Source organism: Solanum stenotomum, chromosome 10, assembly GCF_019186545.1.
Source record: "Solanum stenotomum isolate F172 chromosome 10, ASM1918654v1, whole genome shotgun sequence".
NCBI classification, from domain to species: Eukaryota; Viridiplantae; Streptophyta; class Magnoliopsida; order Solanales; family Solanaceae; genus Solanum; species Solanum stenotomum.
Window position 1 is genome coordinate 47,231,258 of NC_064291.1, and position 16,064 is coordinate 47,247,321.

The 16,064-nt window shown below is 33.9% G+C and overlaps 1 protein-coding gene across 1 annotated transcript; it reads right to left on the reverse strand.

Moving 5' to 3' along the window:
* Positions 1-14,541: 14,541 nt before the first annotated feature.
* LOC125842654 (aspartic proteinase CDR1-like) lies at positions 14,542-16,031 on the reverse strand. Its single transcript, XM_049521976.1, has 2 exons — positions 14,906-16,031; positions 14,542-14,828 (listed from the first exon to the last, which is right to left on the reverse strand). Exons 1-2 carry the CDS (start codon positions 16,029-16,031, stop codon positions 14,542-14,544), a joined length of 1,413 nt encoding a protein of 470 aa, XP_049377933.1.
* Between the last annotated feature and the right edge of the window lie 33 nt (positions 16,032-16,064).

Sequence of the window (16,064 nt, forward strand, 5' to 3'; positions counted from 1 at the left end):
GTAACTAATCGATCATGAACCATATGTTGAATACAACAATATATGAATACAAAAGTGAGATGAAAATACAAAGTGAGATTGAATATAAAGTTCTGTATACAAAAGAAATACTTTTTTCATTTAAAATACAAAGTGACTTTGAAAGGTAAAATACAAACTAATCGATCATGAACTATATGTTTAATACAACAATATATGAATACAAAAATGAGATGAAAATACAAAGTTATAAATACAAAGTGAGATTGAATATAAAGTTGTGAATTCAAAAGAAATACTCTCTTCATTTGAAATACAAAGTGACTTTAAAAAGTAAAGTAGGCACATAAATACAAAACTTGTTGGTATACAATTAGGTTGAATACAAAATAAAAGAGAAATACAAACTTGTTCCCATATAAATTGAGATTGAAATACAGAATGAATACCCAATAAAATACAAAATTGTTAGCATACAGTTAGGATGAATACAAATTAAGAAGGAAATACAAACATGTTGGTATACTAATTGAGATTGAAATACAATGTAAAAACAAAAAAATGTAAAACTTTTTGATATATAGATAGAATGAATACACAAATAAACTGTTGATTCAGACATTGTAGACAGACAGATGCTTTCCCCGAATCTAAAACCCTAAAAGCAAATATAAATGTATTAAAAATCAAACAAAATAAACATATGAATGGATTTGTAGATTTTAATAAATCTGAAATGTTAAAACGAAATTAAAAAAAAATTGTTTAATCAACTAAAAATCTGAAATACATAAATATTAGATGAATATGTAAACAAACTTGCATAAAAATAAAAAATTTTGACGAATAAAAACCTTAAAACAATAACAAAAAGTATGAATTTTATTTTTAAAAAAGTACTCATGGCAATTCCCAGATAGTAATAGCAGAGATTCTGCTCTACAAGGCTATAGGATATGAGAATACCATTTTCGGATAATAATTTCTGATGATTTTTTCACATTTTGGATTATGCGGCTATCAAATCAAATCCGCCCCAAATTCTAAAGTGAATCATCAGGTAATAGTCCGCAAACCTTACTCCAATGGACTATTTTCGATCAAAACTCGACTCCAAGAACAAAATATACATAACTAAGCAAACACAACTCAACAAATTAACTTAGAACAATTGGAAAAAATGGAAGAGTAAGGTACCAGCAAAGCCGGCGATGGAAGAAGGTAAGGGACGATGTAAGGCTTTTATAGATCTGGATGGCGGCGTAAATTTGGGCTTTTTTCAAAGGGTTTCAAAACATAAATATTTTAGCTTTTAGAGAAAATTTCTTAAATTAAAATATATATTTTGATGAACAATTTGTGAGCACCTTGAAGAAAAAATCAAGAAACGTGAAAAAGGGATAGAAACGTGAAAGGTGGGGTAGAAAAGTGAAAGGTGAAGAAGGAAGGTTAATGGGTATTGGTAACTAATTGGTTTAGAATTTGGTCTCATATAGGACTGTTTTCATAAATAAAATTAATTTTAAATACTAAAATCTGAATACATATTATTTTCTAAAATATTGTCATTCTGACATTTTCAATAAATATTTTAAAGTATTGTTATTTTAACTAAATATGTTAGGTATTATGACTTAATTGCTAATTTTCCCATATAAAATTATCTCATGCCCAAGTCCATCCTCATAAAATTTTGGACGGATTGGACGGGTTATCAATTTTTGAGCCAGATTCTGCTAAGCATTAAGCGAGGAGTTAAAACACCAAACATCACTCCGGCGAAAACTGAGACTAAAAAGTAGAGGGCAGCTTTCTATCTCTCTCTCAGCGGACTCTGCTATCGGTAAGCATCTAAATTCAACTCTCTAAAGGTGAAATCCCAACATTGACACAAAGTTCGAAACACGGTAGATAACGGATCTGGCCGTTTTTCTGGTACGAATGCCAATTGATTTCTTCAACAGAATCTAGGTTGAAATTTCTAGCTTATTTGATTTTGATATTCTGTTGTATTTGAAAAGAAAGTAGCAAACAGTCTCGATTAGGGATCAAGTGAAAAGTCATATGTAGTCATGTTTACAGAAATTGTGAATTTTCATTAGTTGGGTAGAGAATAGTACTCTGGCCCTAAGTTGAGCTTTCTAGCTTATTTCATTCTACTATGCTCTTGTATAGGAAATAATTATACCCCTAAACAACAAACCAGCGCGCAACGACTGAAAAGCCGTTGTTGCTTTTGCTTGCAGACTCGAAAATCTCTCTTTCACCTCTCTTCCCTGTCTCAATTCTGATAGATTAGCTTCTTCCTTCGTACAAGCTACTATTTGTGAGTAACAAACACTTTTCTATCGCAGACCGGGTGAAAAGTCAAATGTAGTACTATCAAGCGGTTTGAAACAGGGGAAATATATTATCAAATGGTGAATTTTCCCTGGTTATCTACCTGTTAACCTTTAGAATGTTATATTCCTTTGTGAAAAAAAAGTTGATCTCATGTTTCTATGTTTACCACTATATTTTGTCTAGTGGTAAGTGTGCCGCCCCAGTTGCGTGGATTAGACATACATCTTGAAGATTACGACTAATAGTCTTCGCAAACCCTTTGAAGTCAGGTGGAGGGTGGAAGAAGCACATATCAAGTTCCACATGTCTTAGTTGCTGGAATGTAAAAAGATAGGTAAATGATATTTGTTGCCTGAGAATATTTGAAGGGTGAATTCCTAGACATTTTTTTTTGACAAGAAGAGCATCTAGTAATAAATATCAGGAAGACATATCAAATTAGGACATTGAACTGTAAATTTTAGTATTGGTACTTGATGTAGTCATAGGACTTGGTAAATGATTGTCTTGACTTCTTAGTTGTCGTTGAAAGATGTGAAAAACTAACTACAAAAATCAAGTTCTGCACGTGTTACCCATTTGTACCGCAAGTCTTTTGACAAGATATTGGTCTTCATTGTATCTTTCAAAAGACAAGCTCCCTAAAATTTTATCCAGGACATTACACGGCAAATTGCTAATTGTAGCACTCTTCATGGTTTAAAACACACGCTTGTACACAACTCTAATAATTCAAATCTTCTCATAATTACACATTTCAACAATGTATGCATAGTCTTTTATAACTACTAGTTCACATTTTTTATAGTATAGAAGTTTATCATTTTGCCAATATAGAAGGGAGAAAATAATTAATGATGAATGAGAGAGTACCTGAAAAATGTTGGTTGGAGACAATAATGGTGAAAGCATGAATTTAATCTAGCAGATTCAATAATGTGTGTATGTATATACATAAAAGGATATTTCACCTCAATACACAGTACATTTTTTTGGTGAGGGGGACTAGGAAGCTATTTCCATTTCTAGAAAAAGATCTTGTAGATATCTATTCTTTGCAATTGGAAAACCTTCATTAGATCAATTAGCTCATGCTCATCTTTGGAACGTCAGCCATTTCCATTTCTTGAAAAAGATTTTATAGAAATTTATACTTAACATATGAGATATCTACTCTTGCAAATTTCTTTCACCCAAATTCACCCCGATTACTATCTGAATTATGAATAGATCGGAAGAAAGCATAAATAGGCCCCAAAAATCATTAGGAGTTCCGCCCCTACGACTTTTGTCTAGTGGTAAGTGTGCTGCCCATGTTGCATGGATTAGACATATATCTCGGGTTTGGGTTTGCAACCGATGAAACCTACTATTTAAGCCGAGAAGAATACACATCTAGATTATATTCTTCTTAGCTTAAATAGTAGGTTTCATCAGTTGCAAACCACAATTTATGCCTATCCACGCAACACGGGCAACACACTTACCACTAGACAAAAACCCTAGGGGCGGAACTCCTAAGGATTTTGGAGCCTATGTCTGCTTACTTCCAATTTGTTTATAATTCTATAGTAATCTGGGTGGATTTTGGTAAAAAAAAAATTTGTTAAAGTAGATATCTCATATGTTAAGTATAGATTTCTGTAAAATCTTTTTATAGAAATAGAAATAGTTGTCTGACTTTCCAAAGATAGAGAATGAGCTAATTGCTCTAATGTAGGTTTTGCCAATTGCAAGAATAGATTTCTACAAGATCTTTTTCTTGAAATGGAAATAACTTCCTTGGCTCCCCTCGCCAAAAAAAAATGTGATGTGCATTTAGGTGAAATATCCTTATAGTTGTATATACATTTACATTATTAAATCTTCTAGATTAAATTCATGAAAGCATCATTGTTGTCTCCAATCAACATTTTCCTCATACCCAGAGCTCTCATTCATCATTATTTTTCTCTCCGATAATGGCGAAATGATAAACCTCGATGCAATTGAAAAAGTAACTAGCTAGTAGTTATATAAGACTATGCATACATTGTTAAAATGTGTATTTATGAGAATTTGGATATTTTCTTTATTCCAGATCTGAATTATTAGAGTTGTCTACAAACTTGTGTATTAAATCACGAAGAGTGCTACAATTTGCCCTGTAATGTCCTGGATAAAATTCTAAGGAGCTTGCCTTTGAAAGATGCAGTGAAGACTAGTATCTTGTCAAAAGACGGGAGGAACAAATGGGTAACATGTGCACAACTTGATTTTCTTAGTGATTTTTCACTTCTTTCAACAACAATAAAGTAGCCAAGACAGTCATTTACCAAGTCCTACGAATCTATCAAGGACCAATACTAAAGTGTACCGCTCCAAGATTATTCTGATATCCCCCTATTTGACGTGTTATCTTGATATTTATAACTAGATGCTCTTCTTGTCAAAGAAAACTGTCTAGGACTTCGCTCTTCAAATATTCTCTGGCAACAAATATCATTTACCTTCTTATCTTTTTACATTCCATCAACTAAGACATCTGGAGCTTGATATGTGATTCTTCCATCCTCCACCTGATTTCAAAGGGTTAGCAAAGCCTATTAGTCTGAATCTTCAAAGTGTCAGTTTTGATCCAACAATGTTAAGGTATCTCACATCCAAATGCCCATTGCTTGAAAGTTTGATGCGCCGAATTTGATATTCTTGAAGTTGATGCCTCCAATCTCAAATGCTTTGACTTTCTTGGAACATCAGAGTCCATTTGCTTCAAGAATGCCCCGATACTTAGAAGCGTCATTGTGTGGCTCAACTCAAGTCACGAGTTTTGATGGATCCGTCACCTTTTTTTTCTAATCTTACAAAGTTATTCCATTTACATGCCTTCCATGGAGGAACTGGAACTAGGCGGTTCATCAGTAGAGGTAATGTACATTTGTGATGATATTAATTATAGTCTATAAATGAAAGTTGGTACATATCATAATCAAATGATGTATCTTTAACCGATTTTTGACTTGCTTCTAGTACTTGGCCATGGGAGGTATACCAGAGAATCTGCCGACTGCTCTAAACAATGTCAAATCTCTCGGTATTTTGGATAAGTCTTTCAGAAATATAATGTTGACGAGGTTTCAAGTACAGGTTACTTGATTACAAGCTGCCCTAAATTACAAGAACTTACCATTGAATGTGTAAGCACTCTCCTATTTTCTCATTGAACGTATTATTATCGTTTCTTCTTCTGAACATGCCTAACTGTTATCAAATATATTCTAGGGAGTAGTAGGCATTGCTGTGGAATCTGTTATACAATTCTTACGAGCCAAATCAATCTCGTGTAGTGCTGTGAAGCTGCTTCAAAGTGTGGAGATGCATTATTTTATTGGTTTTGAGATGGAAATGGAATTTGTGAAATTGATATTGGCATCTACACCTGCACTGAAGGAGATCTTAATTTGATGGATGAGATGAAACAATTCCATCGAGAATCACCCAACGTTAGATTCAAATTAAATTTGAAGAAATATGTACAGGTCTGAAACTTGATTTGTACTTATTCATAGATGAACTTGATTTATTCGACTGATCAATTTCCTTTTGAGATCCCGATATGACCTTGCTTAATTCCAACACATTTCTACCAATAGCAATTGAGGTAGATTTGTCTCAAATATCCGCTTTCCCTTCAACATCAATCGATGAAGTTAATTTCTTATATGATCATCAAGTAATTGAAATAATCTGTCAATGCCACTTTTTCAAATAAGAAAGTCATTTAACTATTACCTTAGCTTTTGTAAACTATTGAAGTGTATGTAGTGATCAGGTTGAACAGATGATCTCATAAAAAACATGGTGAATTGAATCAGTAATGTTTAAAATTTGTACATAAAGAATGAAAACAGTGTAATTTCATCAAGGCTACTAAATATTGCATAAACAGAAATCGTAACTTTGAGTTGAATAGAACTTTTATAGAAGGCTACTGTATCCACATCAAGGTGACATGATTCGAACCTATGACCTCTGTACCTAGTTCCAAGAATTAACAATTCAATCAAATATTTTGATCCTATGGCATATCATATGGAGAAAAAAAGGATCTTCAATATTTTTTTTAGATTTATTGCTAGTATCGAATGAATCAATCAACTATGTTAGTTATAGTATTCATGAACTTAATTTTCGTGAGCCACTTTCAAGAAAAGAATTATACTAAGATTATTTAGTTATTGAATTCCTACGAAGAAAAATATAAAGATATACCTTGTTTTTATTATTTATTTTTTAATTCAAACATTAGAAATTGTATACCAACATTTGTGTGAAACTACGTACTAATAAAAAAAACTGGATTTAGCGACGGACAACATTTGTATTTAAACAACAAAACCCATTGCTAATTCAACTTAGTGATGAATTATTGACAGATTTTCATTAGCAACAAGCAAAGTAGAGAGTGACGAAGTTCGTAGTAGTTAGGCTATAAAATTATCTATATCATTGATCTGCATTATTGAGAATCAAATATATTTTAGGAAAAAAAAAGTTAATTAGAGTCCAAATTCAGAAAATCAAAATATGGACATAAAATATAATATTGCCTATTTGGGACATTCTAACATGGTATCACTTTAATGCTTTACCTCCTTTTTTCCAAAATTATTATGATTTTTTATTGCCCTTCCAAATATGAAAACGTCAAAGATTATAATGATAAGAGAATCATTATGAACTTATAGAAATGGACATTCCAAATACGTACCAACACATACATACTCCCATTAAACAAAATTTAAGGCCAAATTTCATTACATAGAAAGTGCTTAATTAATTAAAAATATGAAATTAAAACTAAATTTATCAGTGTTTGGTACAATCAGTAGGCAAGAAAGAGAGTTTATGATTCACAAGATCATATCCAACAAGGAAATTCATCTGTGCCAAATTTCCATAAATAGCAAGACCATCAACACCCCCATTAACAATTAACAANCCTCGGATACTAGAGGGGAATAATTTCCTTAAGGGGTCACTGTGCATTCAGTGGGCTTGATCTTTTTTTCTGATTCTGTTTTTCCAGATTGTGGTACGTTTTATACAGATTTTAGTTTTGTCAATTAATTTATGTTCATCTATTCTTACTGGTTTATTAAACTTTGGTTACTTCGTGTTTCTGCAAAGTTTATTGAAATCAGTAATTCTGGGTTTTTAAACACAGATTGCTAACAATCTTAAGGAAATTATTTTAATACTTTTTAATCTGTGTTTCTAGTGGAGAGAAAAACCTTCGTGGTTTTATACTCCTGTTAAGTTTGCAACTTAAGTTATTGCTTACTGAGTCATTTGTATCAATTTCTGTTTGTTACAGATTCTGAAATGTCTAATAACAATGTTACGGTGGCTGTTGCTGCACCAACCCGAACTGCAGTACCACCAGCAGAGAAACCGGGAAAATTCTCTGGTGTGAATTTCAAAGGATGGCAGCAACGGGTATTTTTCTGGCTTACCACTCTTGGTCTGCAGAAATTTACCAATGAAGTAACTCCAGTGCCTTCTGCTGAAATGTCAGACAGAGAAAAATTCATGATTATTGAAGCATGGAAACAGGCAGACTTCCTATGTAAGGACTACATTTTGAGTGCGTTAGAGGATGACTTATATAATGTCTATAGTGCAATGACAACTTCGAAAGAATTGTGGGATGCACTTGAGAAGAAATATAAGACAGAAGATGCATGCTTGAAAAAGTTTGTGGTCGCAAAGTTTTTAGACTATAAAATGTCATATAGTAAAATTATTGGATCACAAGTGCAGGAACTTCAACTTATTTTCCATGATCTGATTGCTGAAGATATGATAGTAAATGAAGTGTTTCAAGTGGTTGCAATGATCAAGAAGTTACCTCCTTCGTGGAATGACTTCAAGAATTATTTAAAGCACAAACGTAAGGAAATTAATCTTGAAGATCTTGTGATTCAGCTCAAGATTGAGGAAGATAACAAAACCGCCGAAAAGAAGTCTCGTAAGAGTTCGACAGTAATTGGAGTTAATATTGTTGAAGAAGCTCCTACCAAAGACAAGAAGAGAAAGAAGTCCAACGGACAGAAGTCAGAACAGGCCAAGAAAAAGTTCAAGGGCAACTGTTACAATTGTGGTAAGGCTGGTCACAAGTCTTCTAACTGTCGTGCTCCAAGAAAAGACAAAGACAAAGACAAAGGCAAAGGCAAAAGCCAAGCAAACATCGTGGAAGAGATGGAAGATGCAGATGACCTGTGTGCAATGATCTCAGAGTGCAACTTAGTTGGAAATCCCAAGGAGTGGTTTCTCGAATCAGGTGCCACTCGACATATTTGCTCTGCGAAAGAAGTCTTTGCAACATACACTCATGTTGATGTTGATGAAGATTTGTTCATGGGAAACACAGCAACAACAAGGATTACAGGAACTGGGAAAGTAATGTTGAAGATGATATCCAGCAAGGTGTTGACTCTGAACAACATTCTGCACATTCTTACTATTATGAAGAATTTAGTTTCTGCTGCACTGCTCGTTAAAAACAGGTTTAAGTGTGTCCTGTGACAAAGCTGTAATAAGTAAGAATGAGATGTTCTTAGGAAAAGGCTACCTCACTGAGGGCCTCTTCAAACTGAATGTAATGGTTATTGACAGTATTAATAAGAATTCTGCTTCTGTTTACTTATTGGAGTCAAATGATTTATGGCATGCCCGTTTGGGACATGTAAATTACAAAGCCTTGCGAAAATTGGTTACTTTAGAAGTATTGCCTAATTTTAAATGCAATAAATCGAAATGCGAAATTTGTGTGGAAAGTAAGTTTGTTAAACATCCTTATAAGTCTGTTGAAAGAAATTCAAAACCTTTAGACTTAATTCACACAGATATATCCGATATGAAGTCGACACCATCTCGTGGTTGGAAAAAGTATTTTATAACTTTTATTGACGATTGCACTCGATTTTGTTATGTATATTTGCTTAATAGTAAGGATGAAGCAATTGATGCATTTAAGCAATACAAAAATGAAGTGGAAAATCAATTGAATCTAAAGATAAAAATGATTCGAAGTGATAGGGGTGGAGAATACGAATCTTATTTTGCTGAGATATGTTTGGAATATGGTATTATCCATCAAACTACTGCACCATGTACACCGCAGTCAAATGGTTTGGCTGAACGGAAGAACAGAACATTAAAGGAAATGATGAATGCCTTAATAATCAGTTCTGGTTCACCAAGAAATCTATGGGGAGAAGCCATCCTTACGGCTAACAAGATACTCAATAGGGTACCCCGTAGCAAAACGCAATCAATTCCATATGAGTTATGGAAAGGAAGGAAACCCAACTTGAAATATTTCAAAGTGTGGGGGTGTCTTGCCAAGGTAGAAGTTCCTTTACCTAAGAGGGTGAAAATTGGACCCAAAACAGTGGATTGTGTATTTATTGGATATGCTGTGAACAGTAAGGCCTGCCGGTTTTTGGTTCACAAATCTGATAATCCTGAAATTCATGTGAATACAGTAATTGAGTCAGATAACGCTGAGTTCTTTGAACACATTTATCCGTATAAAACTGAATGTGAGTCGACAAGTGAAAGATCTAAACGACCACGGGAAGAATCAAAGGAAAATGCACAACCTAATGAAGATCCTAGGCGTAGTACTCGCCAACGGAAATCCACTTCTTTCGGACCAGATTTTGTGGCATTTTTGCTTGAAAATGAGCCTCCAACATTTAAAGCAGCTATGTCGTCATCTGAGTCAATCTATTGGAAAGAAGCTGTCAATAGTGAGATCGAATCAATTTTAAGTAATCATACTTGGGAATTGGCTGATCTTCCTCCAGGAAATAAACCTTTAGGATCAAAGTGGATCTTTAAAAGGAAAATGAAAGCCGATGGGACTATTGACAAATATAAGGCTAGACTTGTAGTCAAAGGATATAGACAAAAGGAAGGTCTGGATTACTTTAATACGTACTCTCCAGTAACAAGGATAACATCAATTAGAATGTTAATAGCACTAGCGGCAATGCATGATCTTAAAATCCACCAAATGGATGTAAAGACAGCCTTCTTAAATGGAGAGTTGGAGGAAGAAATTTGCATAGAACAACCTGAAGAGTTTGTGGTTCTTGGTAAAGAAGAGAAAGTGTGCAGACTTGTGAAGTCGCTTTATGGGCTCAAGCAAGCACCCAAACAATGGCATGCTAAATTTGACCAAACAATGTTGGCAAATGGATTTAAGATTAACGAATGTGATAAGTGTGTTTACATTAAAAACGTTCTGAATCATGAAGTCATTGTTTGTTTGTATGTTGATGACATGTTAATAATGAGTAAAGACATTGACAATATAAATGCTACTAAGTGCATGCTGTCCAACAAGTTCGATATGAAGGACTTAGGAGTTGCTGATTTGATCTTAGGGATCAGAATACTCAAAACTCCTCAGGGACTAGCATTATCTCAATCTCGTTATATTGAAAAAATATTGGATAAGTTCAAGTACTTGAATTTCAATGTTGTCAAAACTCCAATTGATTTAAGCTTTACATTTCAAAAGAATGTAGGTGAAAGTGACTCTCAATTGTATATTATGAATTGTACTCGACCAGATATAGCATGTGCTATTAGCAAACTAAGTTGGTTCACTAGTAATCCGAATCAAACTCACTGGATGGCAATGAAACGTGTGTTGGGTTATTTGAAGCATACACAACACTATGCTTTGCATTATAATAAATATCCTGCCGTGATTGAAGGATATAGTGATGCAAATTGGATCACCGGGTCAAATGAAGTACGATCCACAAGTGGTTATGTGTTTACACTTGGTGGATGAGCAGTCTCTTGGAAATCATCCAAACAGACACGTATCGCTCGCTCCACAATGGAATCTGAATTCATCGCCTTAGATAAGGCCGGTGAAGAAGTTGAATGGCTCCGGAATTTCTTAGAGGATATTTCATTCTGGCCCAAACCCGTAGGACCTATTTGCATACATTGTGATAGTCAAGCAGCAATAGGTAGGGCAGGGAGCGTTATGTACAACGGGAACTCTCGTCATATATGACGGAGACATAATACCGTAAGACAACTCCTCTCTAGTGGAATTATCACAATTGACTATGTGAAGTCAAGCGATAATGTGTCAGATCCACTAATGAAAGGCCTAGTGAGAGAGGCAGTTGAAAGATCATCTAAGAGAATGGGTTTACGGCTTAGGACAAGTCAGCAGGGTGGTAACTCTATCTAGCAGACTGGAGATCCCAAGAGCTAGATTCAAGGAGAAAAACAAAGTTGTGGCTGACGGTTCGACATTGTCAATCAACTCAATCCATTCTCATGATGAAGACAATGTTCAGGAACAAGGTTAAGACTTTAAGGCTTGTTAATGAGTTAATAAAGCTTAAAATTTTTAATAATTTGCTAAGTTTGGCATATTTGACCAAATAGTGTATCTACGAGATGACACGGTTAGAAATCACCTATGTGAGTGTGAAGTGTAAGCCGCTTCAAAAAGAATTTTATGTCAAAAGCCTATTCTTTATACACTCATGAAACCAGGAGGTGTTCATGGCTGAAACGAACACAATTGTAAGAGCCATAAACGGTAAAGGGTTAATTGTGTGACATATGGTTGTCTAGGTATACACCAAAGCTCGACGGTTCAAAGATATCGCATCTACCGATTGACCGAGTATATCCGACATATGTTCACTACGGAAAGTCCAAGGGGAAACCTACTCGTCCGTGCATTCCTTATGTTATAAACATTCCCCATTAATGTGGGGAATTGTTGGGTATGTAGCAAGAGTTAATGGGAAATAGAGGGAAGATGAAAGAGGAACTTGAAAAAGTTGGGAACTTGGAAAGTTGAGAACTTGAAAAGTCCTCTTATGTTTTATTGAAAAGACATTTGTCCCTCATTGGTGGTGGAAAGAAAAATAGGAGAGTTTAAATATAGCACTCCTATTAATTGTTAAAAGGGTTGGAAAGAGGGACCCCCCTCGCGTCGTCGTCGTCGCTCGCTCGGCTTCGGCTTTGGATTTGGATTTGATCGATCGATCGAGAGATTATTTTTTGGACAAAGTTTGTTTTAATTATTTTAGTTAATTAATTAAATTAAATTAAATGGACAACATTTTAATTAGTTAATTAACCGATTCAATTAATTAGTTAATTGGTCCGACCCGACTCGGATCCACGCGCGCCCCGTTTTATTTAAATCTTTCCCGTTTTATTTGAATTTCCCGCCGTTGGAAGTGACTGTTCTGAAAGGGTTGCAACTTTCAGAAACAGCCATGACCGTTTGAAAGGTTGCAAACTTTCATGAATGGTCGTGTGGATTCTGAAAGGATTGCAACCTTTCGGAACCAGTTCCTCTTGCCTATAAATACATTGATTCCTCAGACTTATTCCTTACGAATTTTTCTGATTTCTTCTGCACAAAATTTCTTCGTGTACTTTACTGTTGTTGAGTGGTTCGCTGACACCAGAGTTTTGGGTATCAATACACTGGTGATTGAGATCATTCTATCTTGGGAGAACATATTCCAAATCAAACCTCGGATACTAGAAGGGAATAATTTCCTCAAGGGGACACTGTACATTCAGTGGGCTTGATCTTTTTTTCTGATTCTGTTTTTCTAGATTGTGGTACGTTTTTTACAGATTTTAGTTTTGTCAATTAATTTATGTTCATCTATTCTTACTGGTTTATTAAACTTTGGTTACTTCGTGTTTCTGCAAAATTTATTGAAATCAGTAATTCTGGTTTTTTAAACACAGATTGCTAACAAGTATTCATGAACCTTAATTTTCGTGAGCCACTTTCAAAAAAAGAATTATACTAAGATCATTTAGTTATTGAATTCCTACGAAGAAAAATATAAAGATATACCTTGTTTTTATTATTTATTTTTTAATTCAAGAGTAACTTTCATATATAGCAAACAAAAAAATCATATTTGTATGCTATAGCAAAGTTTGCATAATTGCGCTCCATAGCAAACATATATATGTATAATTCGCTATACATATACAATTGAAAGCTATGTCTATTTCGCTATACATATATACAAAAAGAAGCAATTGTATAATTCGTTGGCTCCTCTTCAGATTTGTATAATTTCGCTGGCAGACCATTTGTATAAATTGTTGTTAGCCTCTCGTTTGTATAAATCGTTGACAAAAATATTTGTATATCAAAAATCTCTCTCTCTTTCTCTTTATACAAGCATAAATTAAACATTATACAAACATAAATTAGACATTATATTTGTATAATCTGTGTTTGTATAAAACGAGAAAGAGAGAAAGGCAAAAGAAAACTGGGCAGGAGAATATTTGTATTGTATAATTATAAGTGTATAAGACGAATATATATTTATTTGCATGTGTATATACAATTTTCTTTCGCTTTATACAAACATAAATTATACATTATACAAATATAAATTTTACATTATATTGTATAATCTGTGTTTGTATAAAACGAGAAAGAGAGAAAGGCAAAAGAGAATTGGGCAGGGGAATATTTTTATTGTATAATTATAAGTGTATAGGACGAATATATATGTATTTGCATGTGTATATACAATTTTCTCTCGCTTTATACAAACAGAAACACAATTTATACAATTTTGTTGTATAAAGCGAGAGAGGCGAGCACAGAGGAAGCGAGCGAGAAAGGGAGAGTGGCGAGCGAGAATTTGGAGGAAGAGAAGCGACTGGCAAACGTTTGCTACGGAGAGCAATTAAATCAAACAGTAGCTACTCCATTTATTTTAGATTATAAATTTGCCATTTTGTACAATTATCCCATAAAAATATCTATATCATTGATCTGCATTATTGAGAATCAAATACATTTTAGGAAAAAAAGAGTTAATTAGAGTCCAAATTCAGAAAATCAAAATATGGACATAAAATATAATATTGCCTATTTGGGACATTCTAACATGGTACTATCAATTTTAGTGCTTTACCTCCTTCTTTTTTCCAAAATTATCATGATTTTTTACTGCCCTTCCAAATATAAAAACGTCAAAGATTATAATGATAAGAGAATCATTATGAACTTATAGAAATGGACATTCCAAATACGTACCAACACATACATACTCCCATTAAACAAAATTTAAGGCCAAATTTCATTACATAGAAAGTGCTTAATTAATTAAAAATATGAAATTAAAACTAAATTTATCAGTGTTTGGTACAATCAGTAGGCAAGAAAGAGAGTTTACGATTCACAAGATCATATCCAACAAGGAAATTCATCTGTGCCAAATTTCCATAAATAGCAAGACCATCAACACCCCCATTAACAATTAACAAACAAGTCAAATTTTCATCAACTTCTGCAAATGTACTCATAGGTAACAACTCGACATCAGCATCCGTGAAATGGAACACAATCTTAGGAAAATTGGCAACGCTTTTCGTCTCATAACATAGGGGAAAGTAATTCGAGGGATCCTTTTTCCTCTTTCCTGTCGAGACATAATATAATAATTAGATATAACTAAAAATGTATACTTTAAAAAATAGTCACAAAATTTAATCTTACCTTTAATCTTTTCCACCAAAGTTGATTCCAATTTCTTGTAAAATTCCTCAGGGACAATTGTCAATGTCGTACCAGAATCGATTATAATATTTCCCAAATCTTTATCAGCAACAGCAGAAGAACTCATGAGTTGTGAAGACTTGAAGTACTTCAACTTCTTACCTCCAACACTAACACTCTTGAGATTTAGATAGTAGAATGTATCGGGGTACTTTCGAATAATGGGAGTTGTAAGAACGTTAGGCCCCGATACAATTGCCTTAGGACCAAAATTAATTTTACTTGTAATATTGGGATCAAAAGAAAATGGTAATGATAAATCCATTGGGATTAAACAATAAGAGAATTTCCCTTTAATTTGTTTATCAAGTTGTTTAATAAAGGAGACTTTTGAACCTCCTAATCCAACAATCCCAGCAGTAAAATTGTTGAAAGTGCCACCATTATCATGTCCACAACCAAAAATAACTTGTGGAATTGAAATATTATGGACCTTTTCATTGGTTTTAGATGTTGTTGATGCAAATGTGAATGTCTCAGAAGCAATATCACCAACACTATAAGAATTATCACCATAATGCATCTCATATTGACAAACATTTTTTCTAACACAAACTGTTTCTCCCACTGCCTCACATTGTTTACTATGACATCCAATGATTTTATAAGTTGAGCTTTTTCTAGGATTGAAAAGGGGAAAGATTTGGTCAAAACATTCAGTACAAGGCTTGCATTGTATCCATGTCAAGTCACTACCAGTGTCAGCAATCGCAAAGGTTTCCCTTGGGGGTGTACCAATGGAAATTTTCATTAAATATTCTGCGGGTATTGGAACAATGTCTGATTGAATATCGTGTTTGAAAGGTGTGGTGGGATGGATGGAGGCTTTTGTGAAGAAAGATGCTCGGGAAAAAGATCGGTGGCATGCATCTCGGAGGCGTTGAGAAGGGGTGATTGAAGGGTTGTAGTAGGGAGAAAGAGGAGAATCGCGATGGATAAGATCAAGAGTGAATCCATCTAATTCATGGTTGGTTTTGGCCTTTCTAGAAGAAACTAAAGCAAGTTGAGAGAAAGACAAAAAAACTAAAATGGAAAAAAGAAAAAAAACTTTAGAATTCATTTTCATGGCTGAGGTTTAAGGAGAATAATAGATTTTAGA

Bases quoted from the DNA above. Each gene is read 5' to 3' on its own strand.
- LOC125842654 (XM_049521976.1), bottom strand. From the start codon at position 16,031: ATGAAAATGAATTCTAAAGTTTTTTTTCTTTTTTCCATTTTAGTTTTT. The intron at 14,829-14,905 runs GTAAGATTAAAT...ATGTCTCGACAG, and splicing joins TTTGGTGGAAAAGATTAAAG to GAAAGAGGAAAAAGGATCCC.